We start from the raw sequence: 19,278 nt of genomic DNA on the forward strand, positions 1-19,278 counted from the left end.
ATGCGTTCCCAATTAAATTAAGTAGCAAAACGTAGTTAGATCTGCTGCAACTATGTATCTTGATGTAACAAGCTGTTTTGACATTGTAAACGTTCTCTAAGAAGAATGTAAAGCAGTTTGCAGTAGCCTAAAGATTAAAGTGTGTGGCGGGCTGGATCTACAGTGGGTCCCTGTTAAGTTTGGACGGGTTCCTTCATGAATCACGCACCCCATTTTCTCAGCAGAAATGGCACAAACTGCAGTTGACACAAACAACCACAAGGTGTCACTTGGGTGCCACTACTATTTTTGATGCGACTGACTTACTGCTTCCATGACGGGGCACGGGAACTTAAATTGATCACGGTAGTTTAAGCTTACACTTGACAAAACATTCTAATATGAAAATGTAGATGCAATTGTTGTAAAATGGTGCAGCTCCTTTAAGAAAGCACCGTGTGCAGGGATGGAGAGAGAGAAAGCGAGAGGGGATAGGCCTATGTGTGTTAGAACTTAGCGTGTGGAAAAAGTACGTGCTGTTGAGACTGGAGCGAGTCATATTCAAAATAATGCAAAAAAAAGTAATTATCCTCATTCATTGCAACCAAAGCATGCCTGCTTGCCGACGTTCAAACGAAAAATATATCAAAGCACCTTTTGCGTTTGAATGTAGCACGAAAAAATGTTTAAACAGCTGGACAAATGATTTAGCTAATTGATTATATAACCTGTACACCAGCAATTGTTGAACATTTACCTGTACAAGTACATTGACAGTAGCCCAGCCTAACAGCATGTTGTAGGCCTACTGTAGAAATTTCACTTAAATTGCAACCGCAACATGCCTGCTTGCCAAGGTTCAAACGACAACGAAAAAGCTAATAAAACAACAAGAGGGTTGAGTCTGAATGACACTGAGTTTTTGTAGTTCAGAAATATTTTCGTATAAAAAAATGGTCATTCTTCAATCTCCTTCACTGACGCCTATGGAAAAGGCTTAACGTCCCAAAACAACGATCAATGATCATCAAATTTCTCTCTCACATTGCTCCTCATAACCATCTATAAAAAAGTGTTTTTTCTTTTCTTTTTGAGCACATCCGAATCCCAGGACATAACTCACTGGACCTTATAATAGGCTCGAGATATAATTCCAAAGGGGGCAGATATGGGCCACTGCACTTAAAACTTAAAAAGATGAAGCTTTCCGAACTTTGAAATTGCGATCAGTGACTGGCATCGGGTGAACGAAGCTTTTCGAAGTTGAACAGGCTATTAAAAACTATTTGCGCACCTCCATGTCACAGGAGAGACTGGGCTCTCCCTCCTATGAAAAAGACGTTAGGTTACCTGCAAACTGGCCTATGATTTCATTGCTGAGTTTGCGGCAAAGCAAGAAAATGTTTTTTTTCCAGAGTCAGGATATGGCGAGTCAGTGTCATTTATTTGTCCAATGTTAGCCTATAGATACAGACCAGTACATCTTATCAATAGTTTGAATGTCGTGTGTGTTTCTGCTCATTCACAAATACCGTTCAGCACAATGATTCATGCCCAATTAATTCGTTCGCCTTTGTTACACTATTTGGTTTCGTGATGTAGCCTATGATAAACACCATATGGCCAAATATGTGACTCAGCTAATGTTATAGGCTATACAATTGAATTTCCCCTCTTAAAGGCAAGCTGGTGTAGCTTATTAGACTAGGCTACTATTAAAATACACCGACGGTAGTCTTGTAAGCTATCGCATGATTTCATGCACGTAAGTGAAAAGGGCCTTGCATCTGTCAAGTTCGCACAGGGCCTCGCATCCCCTTGCGACGGCCCTGCAGCTCCTCCTAAGACAGCGAGGAAAAAGTTAAAATACGCGATAAACCCGGGAAAAGTTGACAGGTTTGTTTCGGTCCCGGTGATTATTTGTGAAATTGTGCAAACTCCTTTCAAGGAAGGAGTCGTAGCATGCAAGCTCCCAAATTGACCCAGTAGCCTAAGGCATCAATAAATTGTTGGGACTGGGGAGGGTCATGCGTTTTTTCTCAATCACTTTGGAGGGTCATAGAAAAAATTCTTGCTGGCGAGGGAGGGTCACGTCTTTTTTGACTAACGCTCCCAAAACTCCTCCGGTAGCCCCTTAATTAAATAAATAACGAACAGTCCCTAATTGATTAATAGCCTAGGCCTACACCAGCAATTGTTGAACATTGACCTGTACAGGACATTGACAGTAGCCCAGCCTAACAAGCAAATGTTGCAAAATACATCAAAAGACGCAATTAATCAGAAATAAATAATGTAATCTGCATCGCTTTATTTAACAAACTGCAAGCAACAAGAGCATTGAGTTCGCTGTAAGGCCAAACCCAAGAGCAAAGCCTATCTGTTAAGGCAGTCGATAGGCTATATAACGAGCTGTGTGCCTGGAAAGACGATAGATGACGGCTCTGGTCATCCCATACCCTCCCCCCACTTCCTGTAGCCTACCATTATGAAGGCCTGTAGCCTAAAACGACTCGTTGCCGTTTTGTGACATTAAGCTTTTTCACGTTAAGCCCCCCTCCCCCATCCCCTTCTTTCACAAGCAGTGGGGGAGCGTGGGGCACAAAGTAACACTTTTTGGTAGACAAAGGAGGGTTCTCCGCGCTTCTATCGTTTGGCCACAATCCGTTGCAACCAGGCCAGGACAGATATTTTAGAGAGGAGAGACGCCGGTGCAGCTCAGATGTCTTCTTAATTTTCTTTATTCTTCAGTAAAAGGTGCAGAACATTATTAAACTTTGACTAACATTTCGATGTGTCGATGTTTTTGACTAACGAACATCGAAACGTTTAATAATGTTCTGCACCTTTTACTAAAGAATAAAGAAAATTAAGAAGACATCTGAGCTGCACCGGCGTCTCTCCTTCTCTCTAACACTTTTTGGCTTTGGCTAAATATTTCTAAAATCATTTGAGTTTCACTAGTCACATGTTTTAACAAGCAACACTTGTTATTGAACTAATAACAGACGTGTGTCGAAAATTGACTTTATTTTTCATACGGAGAAATAACATATGCAGAGTCTAACCAAGGTCAATCTTGCCAAAAAAGCCCTCAAACCTGAGGCAAAAGTGCAAAACATCACAAAACTAACTAAACTAACACGCGCATATTTTTGTATTGCAATCATTGTAGCCTACAGTTGTAACAGCGCGTAACAGTCGTTTTACTCCCTGGATGCGCTCATTATAAAGAACGTTTAACGTGTCCCAAAAACAGCTATCAATTAATCACCAAACGTCTTATAAACAAGTATTGCCAGGAGCAACACCTTGCAAAAAATGATAACAATAGGCCTAGGCCTTTATATGGCTCTGCTCCTGCCTAGATTCGAACTCAGAACTACCTGAAAGTTGCAGACCTGTTCTGGAAATACGTGCATTAACCCACTCGACCATCAGACAACGCTATCTGCTTCGAGTAGGCCTATTGGGTAGGACTGTAGCCTACACTGGTTGCTGTGGCACAGTCTTGAGTGACCGAATTCGTTTTTCTTTGTCATATGAATGCTGTCATTTTGTTAACATTACTGTTAAGGAGATGCTGTAGGCAAAGTCTATATTTCAACCTCGTTAGTGTAGTAAAAAAAATCAGAACTATTCACAAGGTTTCTGGGCAGCATATTTATGTTCTGTTAGCAAGCGAACTTCTCATGACTACCGACAAAGTAGCCTACTACCAGCTGACGAAGCTCTCATTTTAAAACATTACTGAGAGACAGACACTGTACAATCAAGAAATCTTGCCACTGAATCCAAAACTATGTTTAACATTATGTACAAGGCTTAGGCTACAGTGGACTAGCATGTTGCAGGGGCTGCTAAAAACACAGAGAAACGCACTGAAAACTCAGCCAATCACAGCCCTTGCTGTCGAATGCGCCGTCTGGTTCGACCGTGGAACTCCACAGCGGACTATGCTGCCCCCAAGCGGCTGCAGTTGTACTTACATTTCACCATTCACCATGATCGTGAATGAAGTGTCAATTTTTAACTGGGACCCACTGTATGATAAACTAATAAATGCTCGGCGGGCCGGATTAGTGCGTGGCGGGCCGCAGTTTGGACACCCCTAGCCTTAGAACTGCCACAGCGAAATGTCAAATGCTAACTTGTATAACTGTTTTCATTGTTATAGGCTACCTTGCAACACTATCTTTTTGTCAAATCGCAGTTGCGGTAGGCCTAGGTTATTTAGCTCAGCATGATATTGGTGACGTTTGTCTGTCACTGACAGAAAACACGTAGTGTTTTAGTCAGAGAGGACTGTCATCTCGTTTTTTTTAGAACACCAGTGTAACCTTAGGCCTACGCTATCAGTCAAAAATTTTCACAATGTCATGAAAACAAATGCCATTTACCTGCCTGCTAGTTAGATAAGTTAACCTCTATATCGGAAAGTGACCCATTAGGCCTACCACCCGTGCCCTATTCTTGTGTCGGCCTATGAGTCACTTAATATTCATTTAACCAATACGGCGGATTCCTAAGGAAACGCAAGCACCCAGCCCATTTGGGTATCTAACTATATTTGTACCAAAAATAACATTGTAGCCTACAGTGATTTGAAGAGCAGTAGCCTAAACAGTGTTGTAAGGCTGCATGTACAAAACCGCTTCTACAGTAGATCATCAACTGGCTAACGCTGCTTTTGCCAGCTGCCCGTCACGCCATGTCAAATTTTGTAGAATTTTATTCAGACGAGAAAGATGCGTTTAGATTCCCATGTGAACAGTTTAGGAGAAAAGGACCTATTTTGACATTTGCTTTGCCATTTTTCTGCTGTCCCAGAGTTGTCCCAGAGATCAATCTATTGTGTCCCGGAAGCATTTTTTATGGTCCCCGGGACGTCGGGACATTGTTAATTTTGAGCCCTGGCAGGGTAGGGTGGTAGAAGGTCCTTAACCCAGTAGCAGGACCAGTATCTGCTCCTTTATGCAAGGAGGAACAGTAAGAGCCCTGCTTGAGCCCTACAGAATGACCTCCAGCAGGTCACTGGTGTGAATGTCTCTGGCCACACTGTCAGAAACAGACTTCATGAAGGTGGCCTGAGGGCCCGATGGCCTCTAGAGGGACCTGTGCTCACTGCCCAGCACCGTGGAGCTCATTTGACATTTGCCATAGAATACAAAATTGGCAGGTCTGCCACTAGCGCCCTGTGCTTTTCACAGATGAGAGCAGGTTCACCCTGAGCACATGTGACAGACATGAAAGAGTCTGGAGATGTCGTGGAGAACATGATGCTGCCTGCAACATCATTCAGCATGACCGGATTGGTGGTGGCTCAGTGATGGTCTGGGGAGGCATACCCTTGGAGGGATGCATAGACCTCTGTGGGCAGGACAACGGCACCCTCACTGCTCTTAGGTATCGGGATGACATATTCTGACCCTGTATGGTGCAGTGGGCCTTGGGTTTCTCCTGGTGCACAACGATGGCCACATGTGGCAAGATTGTGCAGGCAATTCCTGGAGGATAAATGAATTCATACCATTGACTGTCCCCCACACTTCCCTGACTTAAATGCAATAGAACACCTCTCGGACATTATGTTTTGGTCCATCCAACACCCTCCTTTCATTTCGTAACACATTAACCAGTCCATATCAGCATAGATATCCAGCATGATGTATCTGAAGTGTTCCTTTAATTTTTTTGAGCAGTGTATTTTTGGTTAAATTGTTTGAACTGCCTTATTGGCCTGTGGCTGTCCACAAACTGTTTCCCCTGTCTGAAAATAAATCAGTGAACAGCATCTGCTCTTGGGTCCAGTCTCTGAATCTGACATAACCATGACGATAGACTCATCATCATTATCGTAAAAGCACCAATTACCGCCCCTTTCGTTCGAAAATTCTAAAACAACAACACTTTTTAATACTACTAACATATGACAAATTGACCTTGCATTTTTCAGTAGCCATAGGTGTGTAGATTTGAACAAAATCTGGTTTGGTTCTTACTGGGGCTTTTACTGCCTGAAATATCCGATTTTGTTTACCATGCTCAGACTTTAGTGCTGGGCTGGTGGGTGCTTATTTCCGCCCTTTCACACGGCACATCAACGGTTAGACCGAGAATTCTCGTTACAAAATCAAAATTCCACTGGAGCTCCAACCGGATTTGTACACGCAGCCTTACAACACTGTTTACAGCTCTTCGAGTCACAAATGTGGGTGCTTGTGTTTCTTTAGGAATCCGCCGTCTTGGTTTGTATAGAAATGAATATTAAGGAAATAGGTGAAGGGCGACATCACATACTGTAGACAACAGACGCACACCCTCACAAATCCACACCCAACCAACACCACACTCATGATCACAGCAACAAGTTAGTTAAATGTATGTAGTCCTTTCCTAGGTGCTTTACAGTGAAGGGGGGACTTAACTACAACCACCATGTAGCTCACACCTGGGTGATGCACAGCAGCCGTTTTGCACCAGAATGCTCAACACACGCTGGAGAAACGCACAGGAACTTTCACATCTGTTAGCCAAATTTGGATTTATTCTCCACATACAGTACAACTGTTCTCGCTTCGTAGTACCAAAACATCACACAACCACCACACTCATCAACGATCACCAAACCACACCAACACCACATCAATGATCACCACTCCACACTGTCACCACACTCTCCAAAGATCACCAAACTACACCACCACCATACTCTCCACTACACCACCACCACACTCTCCAAAGACCACCACACCAACACTGTACTCCTCAACGATCTTTAGCAAACAACAGCAACACCACATTCTCCAAGGATTACCAAACCACAACAACACCACACCAATCAACAATCACCACACCAAAACCAACACCACACTTACCAACAATCACCAACACCACACCCTCCCAAGATCACCAACACCACACTCTCCCAAGATCACCAACACCACATCCCCCATGATCACCACACCAACATCACACTCACCAAAGATCACCAAACCCACTGTAGATCATCTAGAGAAACATGAACAATGTGCAGCTGCGTCTGTGTGTGTGCGCGCGTGTGTGTGTGTGTCAGATGTGAGGGGAGGGATCTTACCTGCAGGAATGTGATGTCATCAGCATTTATCTGCTCCTCTATGTCTGTGATTGTGATTGAAAGAGATGAGATCTCTATGCTCATCTTCTCAATCTTCTTCTTCATCATCTGACTCTTCTGCTCCTCTTCCTCCATCAGTGCAGCTATCCTGGCTGCCTCTTCATCTCGTAGAAACTTGTGAAGCTTCTCAAACTCCATGTTGATCTGCTTCGCTGTGTGCTGGGCCTGAGTCTTCATTAAATATATCAAGAGATGTTAAATTCCTCATGCTACTATAGGTAGGGGATTTCACACAGCGGCCAATCAACAACCAAATCCTTTGGTATTTGCCGTCAAAACCAAAATCACTAACAAATCACTGACAAAAACATCACCAACAGAACAGCCTTCAAGAGCATTTTACTGGGGTTATGAAGCAGACACCTTCCTTCATAGGTGTTTCAATTGAATTAGGCCCACGACACCTCCAGAAGGCTCAACAGTGGTGTCTGGTGTCCCAGACTCACCCCCCTCCACACTTATGATGGGTGGGTCCTCTACCAACAAATACAGACAACGAACCAAACCAGAGAACACAAAATCATCAACCAAGCAGCCTCTGTGTTCAACAAATAGGCGTCAATAGCAAGTGCTAATGTTATTACCATGTTTATGTTAGATAACATTTGCCACTGTAATATTCCCTCTGTGAGGGCTTATCTTTACCTTAATGTGTTTTGCTGTTTTATCACAGGTTAGTTTAGTTTCTTTATGTTTCTTCATCTTCTCCTTCAGCTTGGCCAACTGTGTCCTCAGTTCCTCCTGAAACAAGAAGAATACAACAGTTATGCTGCAACAACTCAAATAAACATTGAATTCAAATTCAGTACATTGTCAAGATGGAAGACAAAGTACAATGACAGCTTACTATTTAGAGAAAGGTAAGAATCAATTGTTTAACTCAAGGGGAGGTGGAAAATGAGTGTAATTCCCCAAATGGTGGAATATCCCTTTACATTTTGATCGTTTCAGTTTTGATATTTTTGTCATGATATTATATTATTGATATTATAAGTGCATGTACATGTGCCTGCATGTGATTACTGTACTTAAAAACATCTCACTTCCACAGCATATGATTGACAGAAAACCTGTAAAGATGCTGCAGCATTAGATTATTTTGTACCTGAATTAAAACATGTATTATCATAGACTACAGTGCTTTACACAGGATTAGTGTTTTCTAGCCTAAACTATCTAATCATCTCATGAATTGGGCCAGGTATCACCCAGACAGAATAGCTCATGTTGCCTCATAGTATGATTTAGCACAGAGTGCCATTTGGAAACAGACAATTTAGAGATCGCACAAATGTGCAGAGAGTGATAATTCTTTGTTTAGTAATTTTCTTTCTTCTATAAGCCTTATTCATATAAGGTTTCATGAATGAAACCCCCAGTGACATGTAATCCAATATAAAAAGATTAAATATAATAAATAAAACCATGGAACAGATCTTACCTTATAATCACTTGATACCTCAACAACAGGACTAAAGTTGTGATTCTTATGTGCTCTTGAGTCTCTACACACCAGACACACAGGCTGTTTATCCTCCAGACAGAAGAGCTTGAGTTTCTCACTGTGCAGACTGCAGAGCACCTCAGACTCTGCTGAAGCTCTCTGACTTCTCTCCTGTATGTAGCTTTCACACAGGTTCTTTAACGCCAAGTTAAGTTGTGGATTTGAATTTGTGAATCTTTTCCTGCAGATGGGACACTCTTTATGGCCTTTAGTTTTCCAGAACTGCTGCAGACAGACATTACACATGCTGTGACTACACTCCATGATGACAGGATCCTTGAAGATGTCATGGCACACAGGACAAGAGAAATCCTCTTCTGGGAGAGAACGCTTGGAGGCCATTTTCTAAGCTCACTGTAAAGTATGCGATGACCCCTAACAATGATGTCCAGATGGAAAGTAGAATCCTGAGTCCTGATGGAAAGTAGAGTCCTGAGACCTTAAGCAAAATTATTCCTTCAGTCAGATGTTCAGTCTGAGGGGTGGATTGGTCTTCTCTGGAGCACCAAACACAAGTGATTGATTCAAGTGTTTTCCTGAAGTTGAAGAAATTAAACAACAGCAGCTTAACGCTAATTTCCAGTGAAACGAGTTCAGCTTAACTTTCATTTCATCCGTGTACATCCACTCTGAACCAACAGGGTTGCAGAACGACATATTTGTCATACTGAATTTGAAATTAAATGTATCCTGATACTGTGTGACTGCCAAACATATGCAAATTAGGGACGTTCCAGTCACACAGCTTTCCTATAACTTCAAATGGGCACACACACTGTCTAGTTCTCAGGGGATTTTCTACTTCACTTCTGCCCAAACTTGAAAAAGGCCTTGGCCATGAACAGGGTTAAATCAGTTGGAATCAACTCAAACGGCTTCTTTTTTAATCTTTCTTCTTTATTTTATTTAGTTAGTGTGAGACACCAAACAGGACGAGGACCACAAAAGCGTCACGTTCAAAAGTTTATTTAAGGGTTGGGGGTTAAGGGGGTTCCGGGGGGGGTACAGGAGTTCCAAGAGTCTGCGTGTGTGTGTTCCCCCAGTAGCCGAACAGCGATGGCAGGAGCTGGATGATCCGGGAAGTCCTGGGGGAAGCACACACACAACAGCAATTGAAACGAAGCAGCAGTACAGTCAAGGACTAGGCGGTATTCGTAGAAGAGGGACGGAAGGCAGGTCAAGATTACCGGGGCTGGAGAACACAGAAGTAGTCGAGCGGGTCCGGGATCACAGGCAAAGAGTCAGCGGCGTTTTCCAAAACAGGCATGTAACTGGTGCTGGTTGCAGACGATCTGACAAGTGTGGACTGAAAAGCAAGGCTTTATATACAGGACATGATGAGTGGTGAATGCAGTGCAGCTGGTAGGTTAACGAGGGTGAGGCAGAGCAGAGCAGGAACAGGTGGAGGTCATCAGACTTCAATCAGCACGTGTTACCAGGCAGAGAGAGAGCTCATGACAGTTAGCTTCTCGTGTTCAATTACGACTTGTTATTAGTTAGATTTTTAAGTCAGATTAGGTCAGTTTACATCAGATTATGTCAGGTTGAAAGCCTTTACAAGAAAAGAGAAAACAAACCACAAAATACAGCAATTACTTAAAACTGCCTACCATTAAATATACAAACAAATATAAAGTTCTCCTTAACCTTACATTCATTTAATGCAACATTACTGCCATGCTACCACTATCATGCTATTACATGAGCTAACATGAGCACAAGGCAGTTTAGCTATGTTAACTTTAGCTATCTTACCATCAAAATTTGCATTTAACATTAAACTATTGACAAATATTAGCATCAAACCATTATCCTACCAGTAGCATACCTGGAAATGCCCAGCAAGTAAAGCTTTCCCCACTTCACCCTCTACCTTCAACAACAGTTCAACATGTGTTTCACAGCTTCTCACTGCATGTGCTTGAAGATAACTCTGCACTTCCTGCTTTCTCAAAGTCAAAGTCAAAGTCAGCTTTATTGTCAATTTCTTCACATGTTCCAGACATACAAAGAGATCGAAATTACGTTTCTCACTATCCCACGGTGAAGACAAGACATATTTTACCAATTTAAGTCCACAGACAAACATAACATTCAAGTAAACAAAAAAGTAAGTAAATAAGAGGGCACATATAATAATGAAAAAATAAGAGCAGCAAAATTTGGTTGAAATTGTGCATAGACAGTCAATAAAATACTAGTGCAAAGTCAGGCCAATAAAAGGCTTGGGTAGTTCTGTTTGACCTAAGTAAGAAAGAAAGTGGCATAGTGGTGCAAGTTATGTAAGAGCAGCAGAAGTGTTGTGTTTTCAGGACAACAACAACAAGTTGTAAAGTGTACAAGTGTGCAAGTGTGCAAGTGGAGTAGTGCAGGCGGCCATTGTGGGTCCAATGTCCAGGATGTTATGTAGCTGAGGGTGGAGGGGGGAGAGGAGGGAGAGAGTTCAGCATCCTTACAGCTTGGTGTATGAAGCTGTTGGTGAGTCTGGTAGTGCGGGAGCGCAGGCTTCTGTACCTCTTCCCAGAGGGCAGTAGATCAAACAGATTGTGAGCGGGGTGACTTGCATCACTCACAATTTTGGTCGCCTTGCGGGTGAGGTGGGTGGTGTAAATGTCCTTCAGGGAGGGGAGTGAAGCACCAATAATCCTTCCAGCTGTGTTCACTATGCGCTGCAGGGCTTTCCTGTTGTATTCAGTGCAGCTTCCGCCCCACACAGCGATACAGCTGGAGAGGATGCTCTCAATGGTGCCTCGGTAGAATGTGGTCATGATGGCTGGTGGAGGACTTGCTCACCTGAGTTTCCGCAGGAAGTACAGGCGGCGCTGAGCTCTCTTCGCCAGTGATGCAGTGTTGGTGGTCCAGGAGAGGTCTTCACTGATGTGCACCCCCAGGAATTTGGTGCTGCTCGCTCTCTCCACCACAGCACCGTCGATGGTCAGTGGCAGGTGTTGGGTGTGACCTCTCCGGAAGTCAACAACAATCTCTTTGGTCTTGCTGACGTTCAGCAGGAGGTTGTTGTCCCTGCACCACGTGGTCAGACGGTCGACCTCCAACCTGTATTGAGTCTCGTCGCCCTTGGTGATGAGACCCACCAGAGTTGTGTCGTCAGCAAATTCCACTATGTGATTGTTGCTGTAGGTTGCAGTGCAGTCATGCGTCAGCAGGGTGAAGAGCAGCGGACTGAGCACGCAGCCTTGGGGGGCCCCTGTGCTCAGTGTGATGCTGCTTGAGGTATTGTTGCCAACACGTACTACTTTCTGTCATAAGGACTGTAAAGTCTCCACTTCCCTCTTCAAAATAAAAGTCCCTTTCCATTTGCGATCCAACAGCAAACACACACTCACACACACACACACACATGCCATGAACCTACAAACAGCTGAGTTTTTTGACTGACTGTTTTAAAGTCAGATGAACCCATGTCATGTCTGTCCTTGTAGTTCAGGGTTCAGTGATGGCCTTCTCATATCGCTGTCCTTGTAGCTCAGGGTTCAGTGAATGGCCATCTCATTTCTGTCCTTGTAGTTCAGGGGTCCGTTCAGAAATACGTTTAGAATTATATTAATGAATAATGCAACAGAGGATGAAGAATGTAGGCTAAACTATGTTTGTTTATTCAGAATGGAATGGATTGCAAATGAATCCGAATGAAGAAACGTCACAACGTAAAATTATGTCCCTGCAGCAAAACTCAACGCATTTCTCTGTGAGGGCTTGCCTTGCTCTCAGGTGTATGCTTGGAGAAGTGACAAAAGAGGACATTGAAGGCTGGCTATCATTGTTTCTGTCATGGCAAGCCTGCTTCATGTTCATCTTAAAGTCTTTTTGCTGTCATAGGTGAACATCGTGCGCAATTAATGCACGCAACAAAGCATAGCCTACCTGACAAATGCATACCTCCGACTTTTCTCCAAACTTGCTCGAAGTTATTATGACCGCCGTGCAGCGAAGCGGCGGTCATATAGGTTTAGTCAGATTTTTCTTTCTTCTTTTTTTCTTTTTCACATGTCCAAATTTCCGTCAAGGATTTCCGGGACACTGAAAGACCGGGGTAGACGAAACTTGGTGGGCATGTAACCCCATATGGATAGCATGGAACCATCGTTTTTCGTTTTGATCTGTAGCCACCACCACCCCCCCCCCCCCCCCCGCTGGAGTGCACCCCCCCCCCCGAAAGGAGGGTAGGGCAGACACAGTTTTCTGTGAATATCTCGAGAACCGTAAGGTTTAGGAGGACCATTTTTTTTTGTATGTTGATCTCAAGGGGCCATGTCAACCCACTCCATAACCACTCATTTCATGTATAGCGCCACCTAGTTAAACACAAAAAAGTAAAAATGAGGTGTTGTAATCGCAGGTATCTGTGACCTAACATAGTCAAAATTGGAAGTGTAGGATCATTATGACACCCTCTGTATGCACGCCAAGTTTTGTGGAATTCCGTTCATGGGGGGCCACACAATAAATTAATTTATGTTACTATACACCAACTGGCCTGTAGGTGGCCGGAGACAGTTTTCTGTGAATATCTCGAGAACCGTAGGGCCTAGGAGGTCCACCTTTTTTATGTATGTTGGTCTTAAGGGGGCATGTCAACCCATCCCATTACCACTTATATATTTAGCCCCCCCACTGGACTGGACCCCCCGAAAGGAGGGTAGGGCAGACACAGTTCTCTGTGAATATCTTGAGAACTGTAGGGCCTAGGATGACCTTTTTTTTCTGTATGTTTGCCTCCAGGGGTCATGTTAACCCATTTCATGTGCACACATGTGCACAAACAGATACACACGCACACACATAGAGACAGTTAGAATCCTATAGGCCTTTCAGCGTGATTTAATTTTGTGGAAAAAATGTGCTGGACTGGGCGGCGGTCATATTTTGTTCCGCTCTGCGGTACATCTAGTTAACAATGAATTGATAAACTTTTAGAATACTTTGAGCACTGATGCAGTCAGCATAGGCCTCTTACATTGTTTGCAGGTAGGCCTAAGGCGCGTATCAAAGTTGTAAGGTCACGTGACTGATGACGTACGAAGCTTCGGACGTCACTGAAAAGTTTAAATGGGACATTTGACACAGGGCCACCGGTGCTTGTATCTAATCCCTAAAGCGTTACGGGTTCGATAAACCTTTAAAGTCCCCAACACATATGTTTTGTTGCACAAGCACCCTTCTAAAATTGTAGCCCTACACAAGCACTTCCCAATCCCCACTGTACACAATGCCCATGTTTTCACAACCCCCACTGTTCACAATGCCCTTTATATGTTTTTTGTTATCTGACACTGCTGTGGTCATCTGCAGCAATTAGCCTACGTTATTTTGCAAAACATCAAATGAAGTCTTAAACACAACCACTATAGAGAAGCATGCAATATCAAATAATGCTAACGCATGGCAATTATGAACATGGCGGGATTTGAACCCCGGGCGCGCGTGCAGTATACGAACACGCTACCACCCTCCCAAGGCCATTTTGAGATTTTCATGGAAACATAGCATTATTTAAAACCAAGCACATTACATTTTCAATTCGAATCAATAGAAGCATATCAAAACTATAATGTTTATTCCAATGACTGTAGGCCTAATAGTTTTTACTCAAAAGGGAACAGAACACGTTGTCTCTCCGCTCTGTTTTACCAGTTTCAGAGAAGGGCCATTTGGTCGGCATGTGGCTTCGTCTGTGATTGTTTAATCTCTAATGAGAGCCGCCGTTATGTCTGCTAACCACCAGATGTCACTGTTTTGTATTCGATGCTTTGACACTTCGAAACACTTACGATACAATCAGGAAGAACCTTCCAAAGCCTCGTGGGCAAAGATGGTTGATTACGAAGATACTTCATGAGAGGCCATTTCCTGTCCCTGGAAATTTATGCAAATAGGGTAGCAGTACACGCCCCCATACATTTATGCAGTGATCGGGCTCTCTTTTTAACATTGAGGTCTATGGCAGAATCCAAGAATTTCCCAGAATTTGTCAAAGCCTTATTTTTCTGTGGATGTTGCAATGGATGCACATTTCTGACACAGTATCATGATCTCCAAACCCTCCTCCCTATTTCAGTAGAATGTCGTGATAGTATGACCCTCCAGTCGGGAGAAAATCAACATTAATGAAGGTGTACACCAAGTTTATTTTGTACTCCGGCTTGTCTGGCGTGGAACCGAGGCTTTCAAACGTAAGTCATACGTCAGTGACACGCCCCTGTGCAGGCGGGAACTGAACCAGAGCCCGTCTCTGACTGAACTCCACTTTGCCCTCATAGACATGAACTAGGATGACCCATCTTGCTACGCATTCATTATCTTTGTCGTGGGGCTTCATTCGCCCAACCCTACTCACAGGTCAGAGAATAGTGTAGTTACACAAGAATCACCACTAGATGGCAGTAATCATATTTCAGACCCTTCAGGGAAGTGACATCACTAAATGTAACTCATATGTCATTATATACAGATGTGCACAGAACAGGTGATACATATACATACCCAATTTGCAAATAATTAACAAAGAAAACTAAATGTATTTTATTTTAATGTATATAGCCATTTAAGAAATGCTTTTCAGCATATGTAGCCTACACTGTAAACATTCACAGTTGTTGAAGCCTATATGCCATCAAAGGGCAGAACTGACTACTAATTGTATTATGTGTAGTTTGTCAAAATCTTCAAATAGCCTATTATGTTTATTATTGTCATTTATTGTGGTTATACTGCCTGTATTTTGGTGAAAAACAGCATACTGCATGGTGAACAAATGTAGAGCAAATCATGACTGTAGTAATTGATGTGCTTTTAAAACAGAAACATAGCATGCTCTACCTATTATTTATTTATTTTTTTCTTCCTTGCTTTCTGTCTTTCAGGGAACTCTATGTCTCCAACAGTATCAGAGCTCCTCCTTAAAGCTAAGGAGAGAGAGGGTGTCCTGATAAGGAAGAACAAGAAGCTGAAAAAGGAATGGGACTCTCTTCGCAAACAAGGGGCTGGTAAGTCAATACTTTATCTCAATATGACACTTAACAACAAACACCACTTGGATTAAAACATTTTATTATTCCTTGTCTTCACAATGTAAGTAGAACGCTCCATTCACGTTCGGCTGTTAATTCTTTATGCTAAGCATAATTGACCGCTGTCAAGGATAGTGGCCTTTTTGCCACTGATTCACATCTACAGACAGTTGTTCAGCTGCTAAAGAATGTATTCAAGTTCAGTGAGTTTGGTGAAGTTTGTTTCTCATCATTTGCCAATGAAAACAGTAAAAAAATACATTTAAAGACCCATCAGGTGAAGTGTCTTCTCTTATGTTAGGTAGCCGTATAATAAGCGGGGTCCGGGTCGCCCTGTTTGGGCTTATTTTTTCGATAATGACTGGCATTCTATACATTAACCCTTAGACAGTAGAGCCCTTTGAAGACTCCATCGATAATATCAAATATCAAGTATAACTTGTTTTTCATGTTGTCACCATGTTGGTCTTGAGGATGGACACACATACACCTTTGTACCTGTGCTGTACCTGACAAATGTTATGTGAGTACTGAAGCTTCTCACTTAAACTTGATTCTTGATTAAACTTGATTAAACTTTCCCGTCACCTTTTCTTATTGTTTCTTTTCAGACAAGATATGCCATACCACAACTTCTGACCACACCACTTCATCTGAGTCATCATCTGAGTCCTCTTCCACCAGTAATTCATCTTCCTCTTCTTCCTTCAATTCATTCATTGTCATCAGACGATGAAAGTCATAAGGCGTTACAAAAAAAAGCATACAAGGAAAGACAAAAGGCATCGGAAGGAACAGAAGTCCGCAAAACCTGAATGTGGACAAAGAGGTGAGTCATAAAGGAGGGCTCCTGTTTACAAAAACAATTACATTAATACACAGGATTAAAGTTAAAATCCCTTGTGCCAAAATCCAAGGTAAAGAAGCCCCTACTCAAAATTAACTTTAAAAAGCACGCACAAATCCACCAAGAAATGGTCACAAACACAAGACAAATGACCCATCCAACAGCAGTATATAGTATGTGGCATGTCATTGGGGTTATTAAGTGGGCACCCTCATTCACCGATGTTTCGTTAAGTTAGGCCCACGACACCTCATGAAGGCTTAACAGTGAAACCAGCATCCTGGAGACACTCCCCTCCATGCTGCCACCATATTACCACATTGAAATATCCAATACCCAAAATACTCTTAACCAGCCTAGGCATGGTCAAGTTATGGGTGATGCATGTTAATGTCAACAATATTTTGTCTCATCTCACAGTCCAGTTAATCTCTATTTGTTTTATTTCTTACTGATGCAGCTTCCAGTCCAAAAGACATCGTTGCAAGGTACAAGAAGGTTCTGCGGGCTTACAACCGCGGAAAAAAACTTGGGGAAGCGTGTACCATTGCTGGTGTTACAGAGCTGACCGTTCGATCAAAAGCAGCTATCCCAGAGTTGGCTATAGCTTCACCAGAAAAATTTGAGGAGCTATTGGCAGGCTACAACAAAAGTGGACAAATGTCTGATTTTCTAAGTAAATGTGAAGACCTTATTGAGAAAGATACACAGGTCAGAGCTGAGATAGCAAAACTCAAAAATGAGGGCAATCTCATACCCTACATTAAGAGGGTAAGCCCCCCGCCAACAACCCTCGTATGTTTAAGCAGTGTTCGTTCATGTTGCGTTCATGTTTACTGTATGCACTGTATGTCTGATTGTCTGAAGAGGCAGCAGAAGTAAGTGCCCCTCGCCCCACCATCCTGTTTTGTTTACGCTGTGGTGTTGCAATGAAGGATTGATAGCCTTTTAAGCTATTATGTTTTTTGTTTGATTTTTATTTGCTTATTGCCCTGCTCTGATGGATCAGAAGTTTTGATTTCAATAAATATCTCTTGATATTAAAGCCAATTGTGATGTGTGACAATGCTTTACAATATGTTAAGCATCTGTAATTGCAGTGTATGTAAAGTGTTATTGCTTTCATTATCACTATTGTCATTTAACAATATTTGACTTTAATTGGCAAAGTCATATGTTAAGTACTTGCTGAACTATGAACACCAATGTGTTTATTGTTTGCTCCAGATATATCCCATCAGTTTGTAATATAGCATTTTTAGATCATTTGCAAATTGTTCATTAAAATATAAAAGACTAGATGTAACTTCATAATAGCCATTAAAAAAAAGGTTTGATGCAATCATTTCCCATCAATTAATTATAAAATGTACATTTTTAGATAGTTTACAAATTATTTACTACCAAATAAAAGACTACGACCCAGCTTTATCATAGCCATCTGAAAAACAAATATTGTAATTGTTTTTCTAACTAACTATTAATCAATAGAACATAATTTATAGTTCAATAGTTAATCAACGTATATATGCATAGGCGTTGTGTATATTGTAGCGGACCGCTCCATATTCTTTATAATAAAAATGTATATATTACTTTAGGCTTATCCAACCGGGTTGCTTAAACGCAATTGGGGTTGTTAACGTCACGCAGTCAGCTGACGATAAAAGGCTGCTTGGCCTACCCTGCGGGAGGAGAGCGCTAATTACAGGAAGCGCTATCGGAGAGTTGTTACCGAGGCCATGTGAGACATGGCGGGAGCATTTTAAACAGAACATTCACTTGGATAGTTACATTGGATTCCTCTGGATCGTACCCTTGTGGATTAATCCCTTTGAGGAATTGCTATGAAGCAGCGCGGATCCTGAGCAAAATAGGACCGGCTCAAACTACTTTGTTGCGCACGACGGAATGGATTGGCAGCATGGCAAGATGTTTCCCTTTCTCTTGTCGGGGTGTTGCGAAGATCCCTGGTTCAAGTCGTAGGCCTACTCTGCAGTTCGTAGTGACCACTCGAATAGCCCAGGCTACTTTGGACTTTCAAGAGGCTTTGACTAAAACGACAATTCCGACTGCAAGGTCCCAAATTGAAATGAGCGATAGGCTAATGCCACATGGCTAACGGTTGCAACGTGATCTCACGAGATGGCGTAAAATAGCACGCCACTTTTAAAGCAATTTAGCGTGTCATGTAACGGCCTTCAGTCTTTTAGCGTGTCTTTTCACGCCCATTGTGGATCAATGACGGCCTGTTACGGCGTGTCATTTGACGAACTAGTAAAAAGATATCAACCCAGCTTCCATCCAGCTTGGAGGGAAATTTCAAGGTAAGACGTCAATCGGTTGTAATGATTACAATTATAATTGTAATCATTACAACCGATAATTTACGCCATCTCGTGAGATCACGTTGTTTCCGGAAATGTTGCTGCTGCTGCAGCTGGCGTCTTTAGGGGAAAGTCTGTAGGAGTCGATTGCCGAGTGTGGAGTAACACGCTCTGGAAATTCACAATTTCGTTGCCGTTTTAAAAAAAAAAAAAAAAAAAAAAAAATAGTCCAGTCCATACAATTTCATTTCAATTTCGAAAGAAATACTGGACGATGTTTTTTTTTTTTTTTTACAAAAAAAAAAACGGCAACGAAATTGTGAATTTCCAGAGCGTGTTAATCCACACTCGGCAATCGCAATTAATCTCTATTGTCTACACAACCATGTACTCTATCTGCACTTGGTATTTAATGCTTCTTTGCACTTCTGGTTGGA

At 42.4% G+C, this 19,278-nt stretch overlaps 1 protein-coding gene across 1 annotated transcript in view; it reads right to left on the minus strand.

Annotated features, from left to right (window-relative positions):
* Positions 1-9,075, minus strand: part of LOC121693091 (zinc-binding protein A33-like) — a 14,832-nt gene extending 5,757 nt beyond the window's left edge. The window contains exons 1-3 of the mRNA XM_042072273.1: positions 8,577-9,075; positions 7,781-7,876; positions 7,076-7,306 (exon numbers count right to left, since the gene is read on the minus strand). Of these exons, the coding sequence (XP_041928207.1) occupies positions 7,076-7,306; positions 7,781-7,876; positions 8,577-8,981 (732 nt within the window). The 5' untranslated portion in view covers positions 8,982-9,075. The remainder of the gene's footprint in view (positions 1-7,075; positions 7,307-7,780; positions 7,877-8,576) is intronic.
* Between the last annotated feature and the right edge of the window lie 10,203 nt (positions 9,076-19,278).

The sequence above is a fragment of the Alosa sapidissima genome, chromosome 2, assembly GCF_018492685.1.
Source record: "Alosa sapidissima isolate fAloSap1 chromosome 2, fAloSap1.pri, whole genome shotgun sequence".
Lineage (NCBI taxonomy): Eukaryota > Metazoa > Chordata > Actinopteri > Clupeiformes > Clupeidae > Alosa > Alosa sapidissima.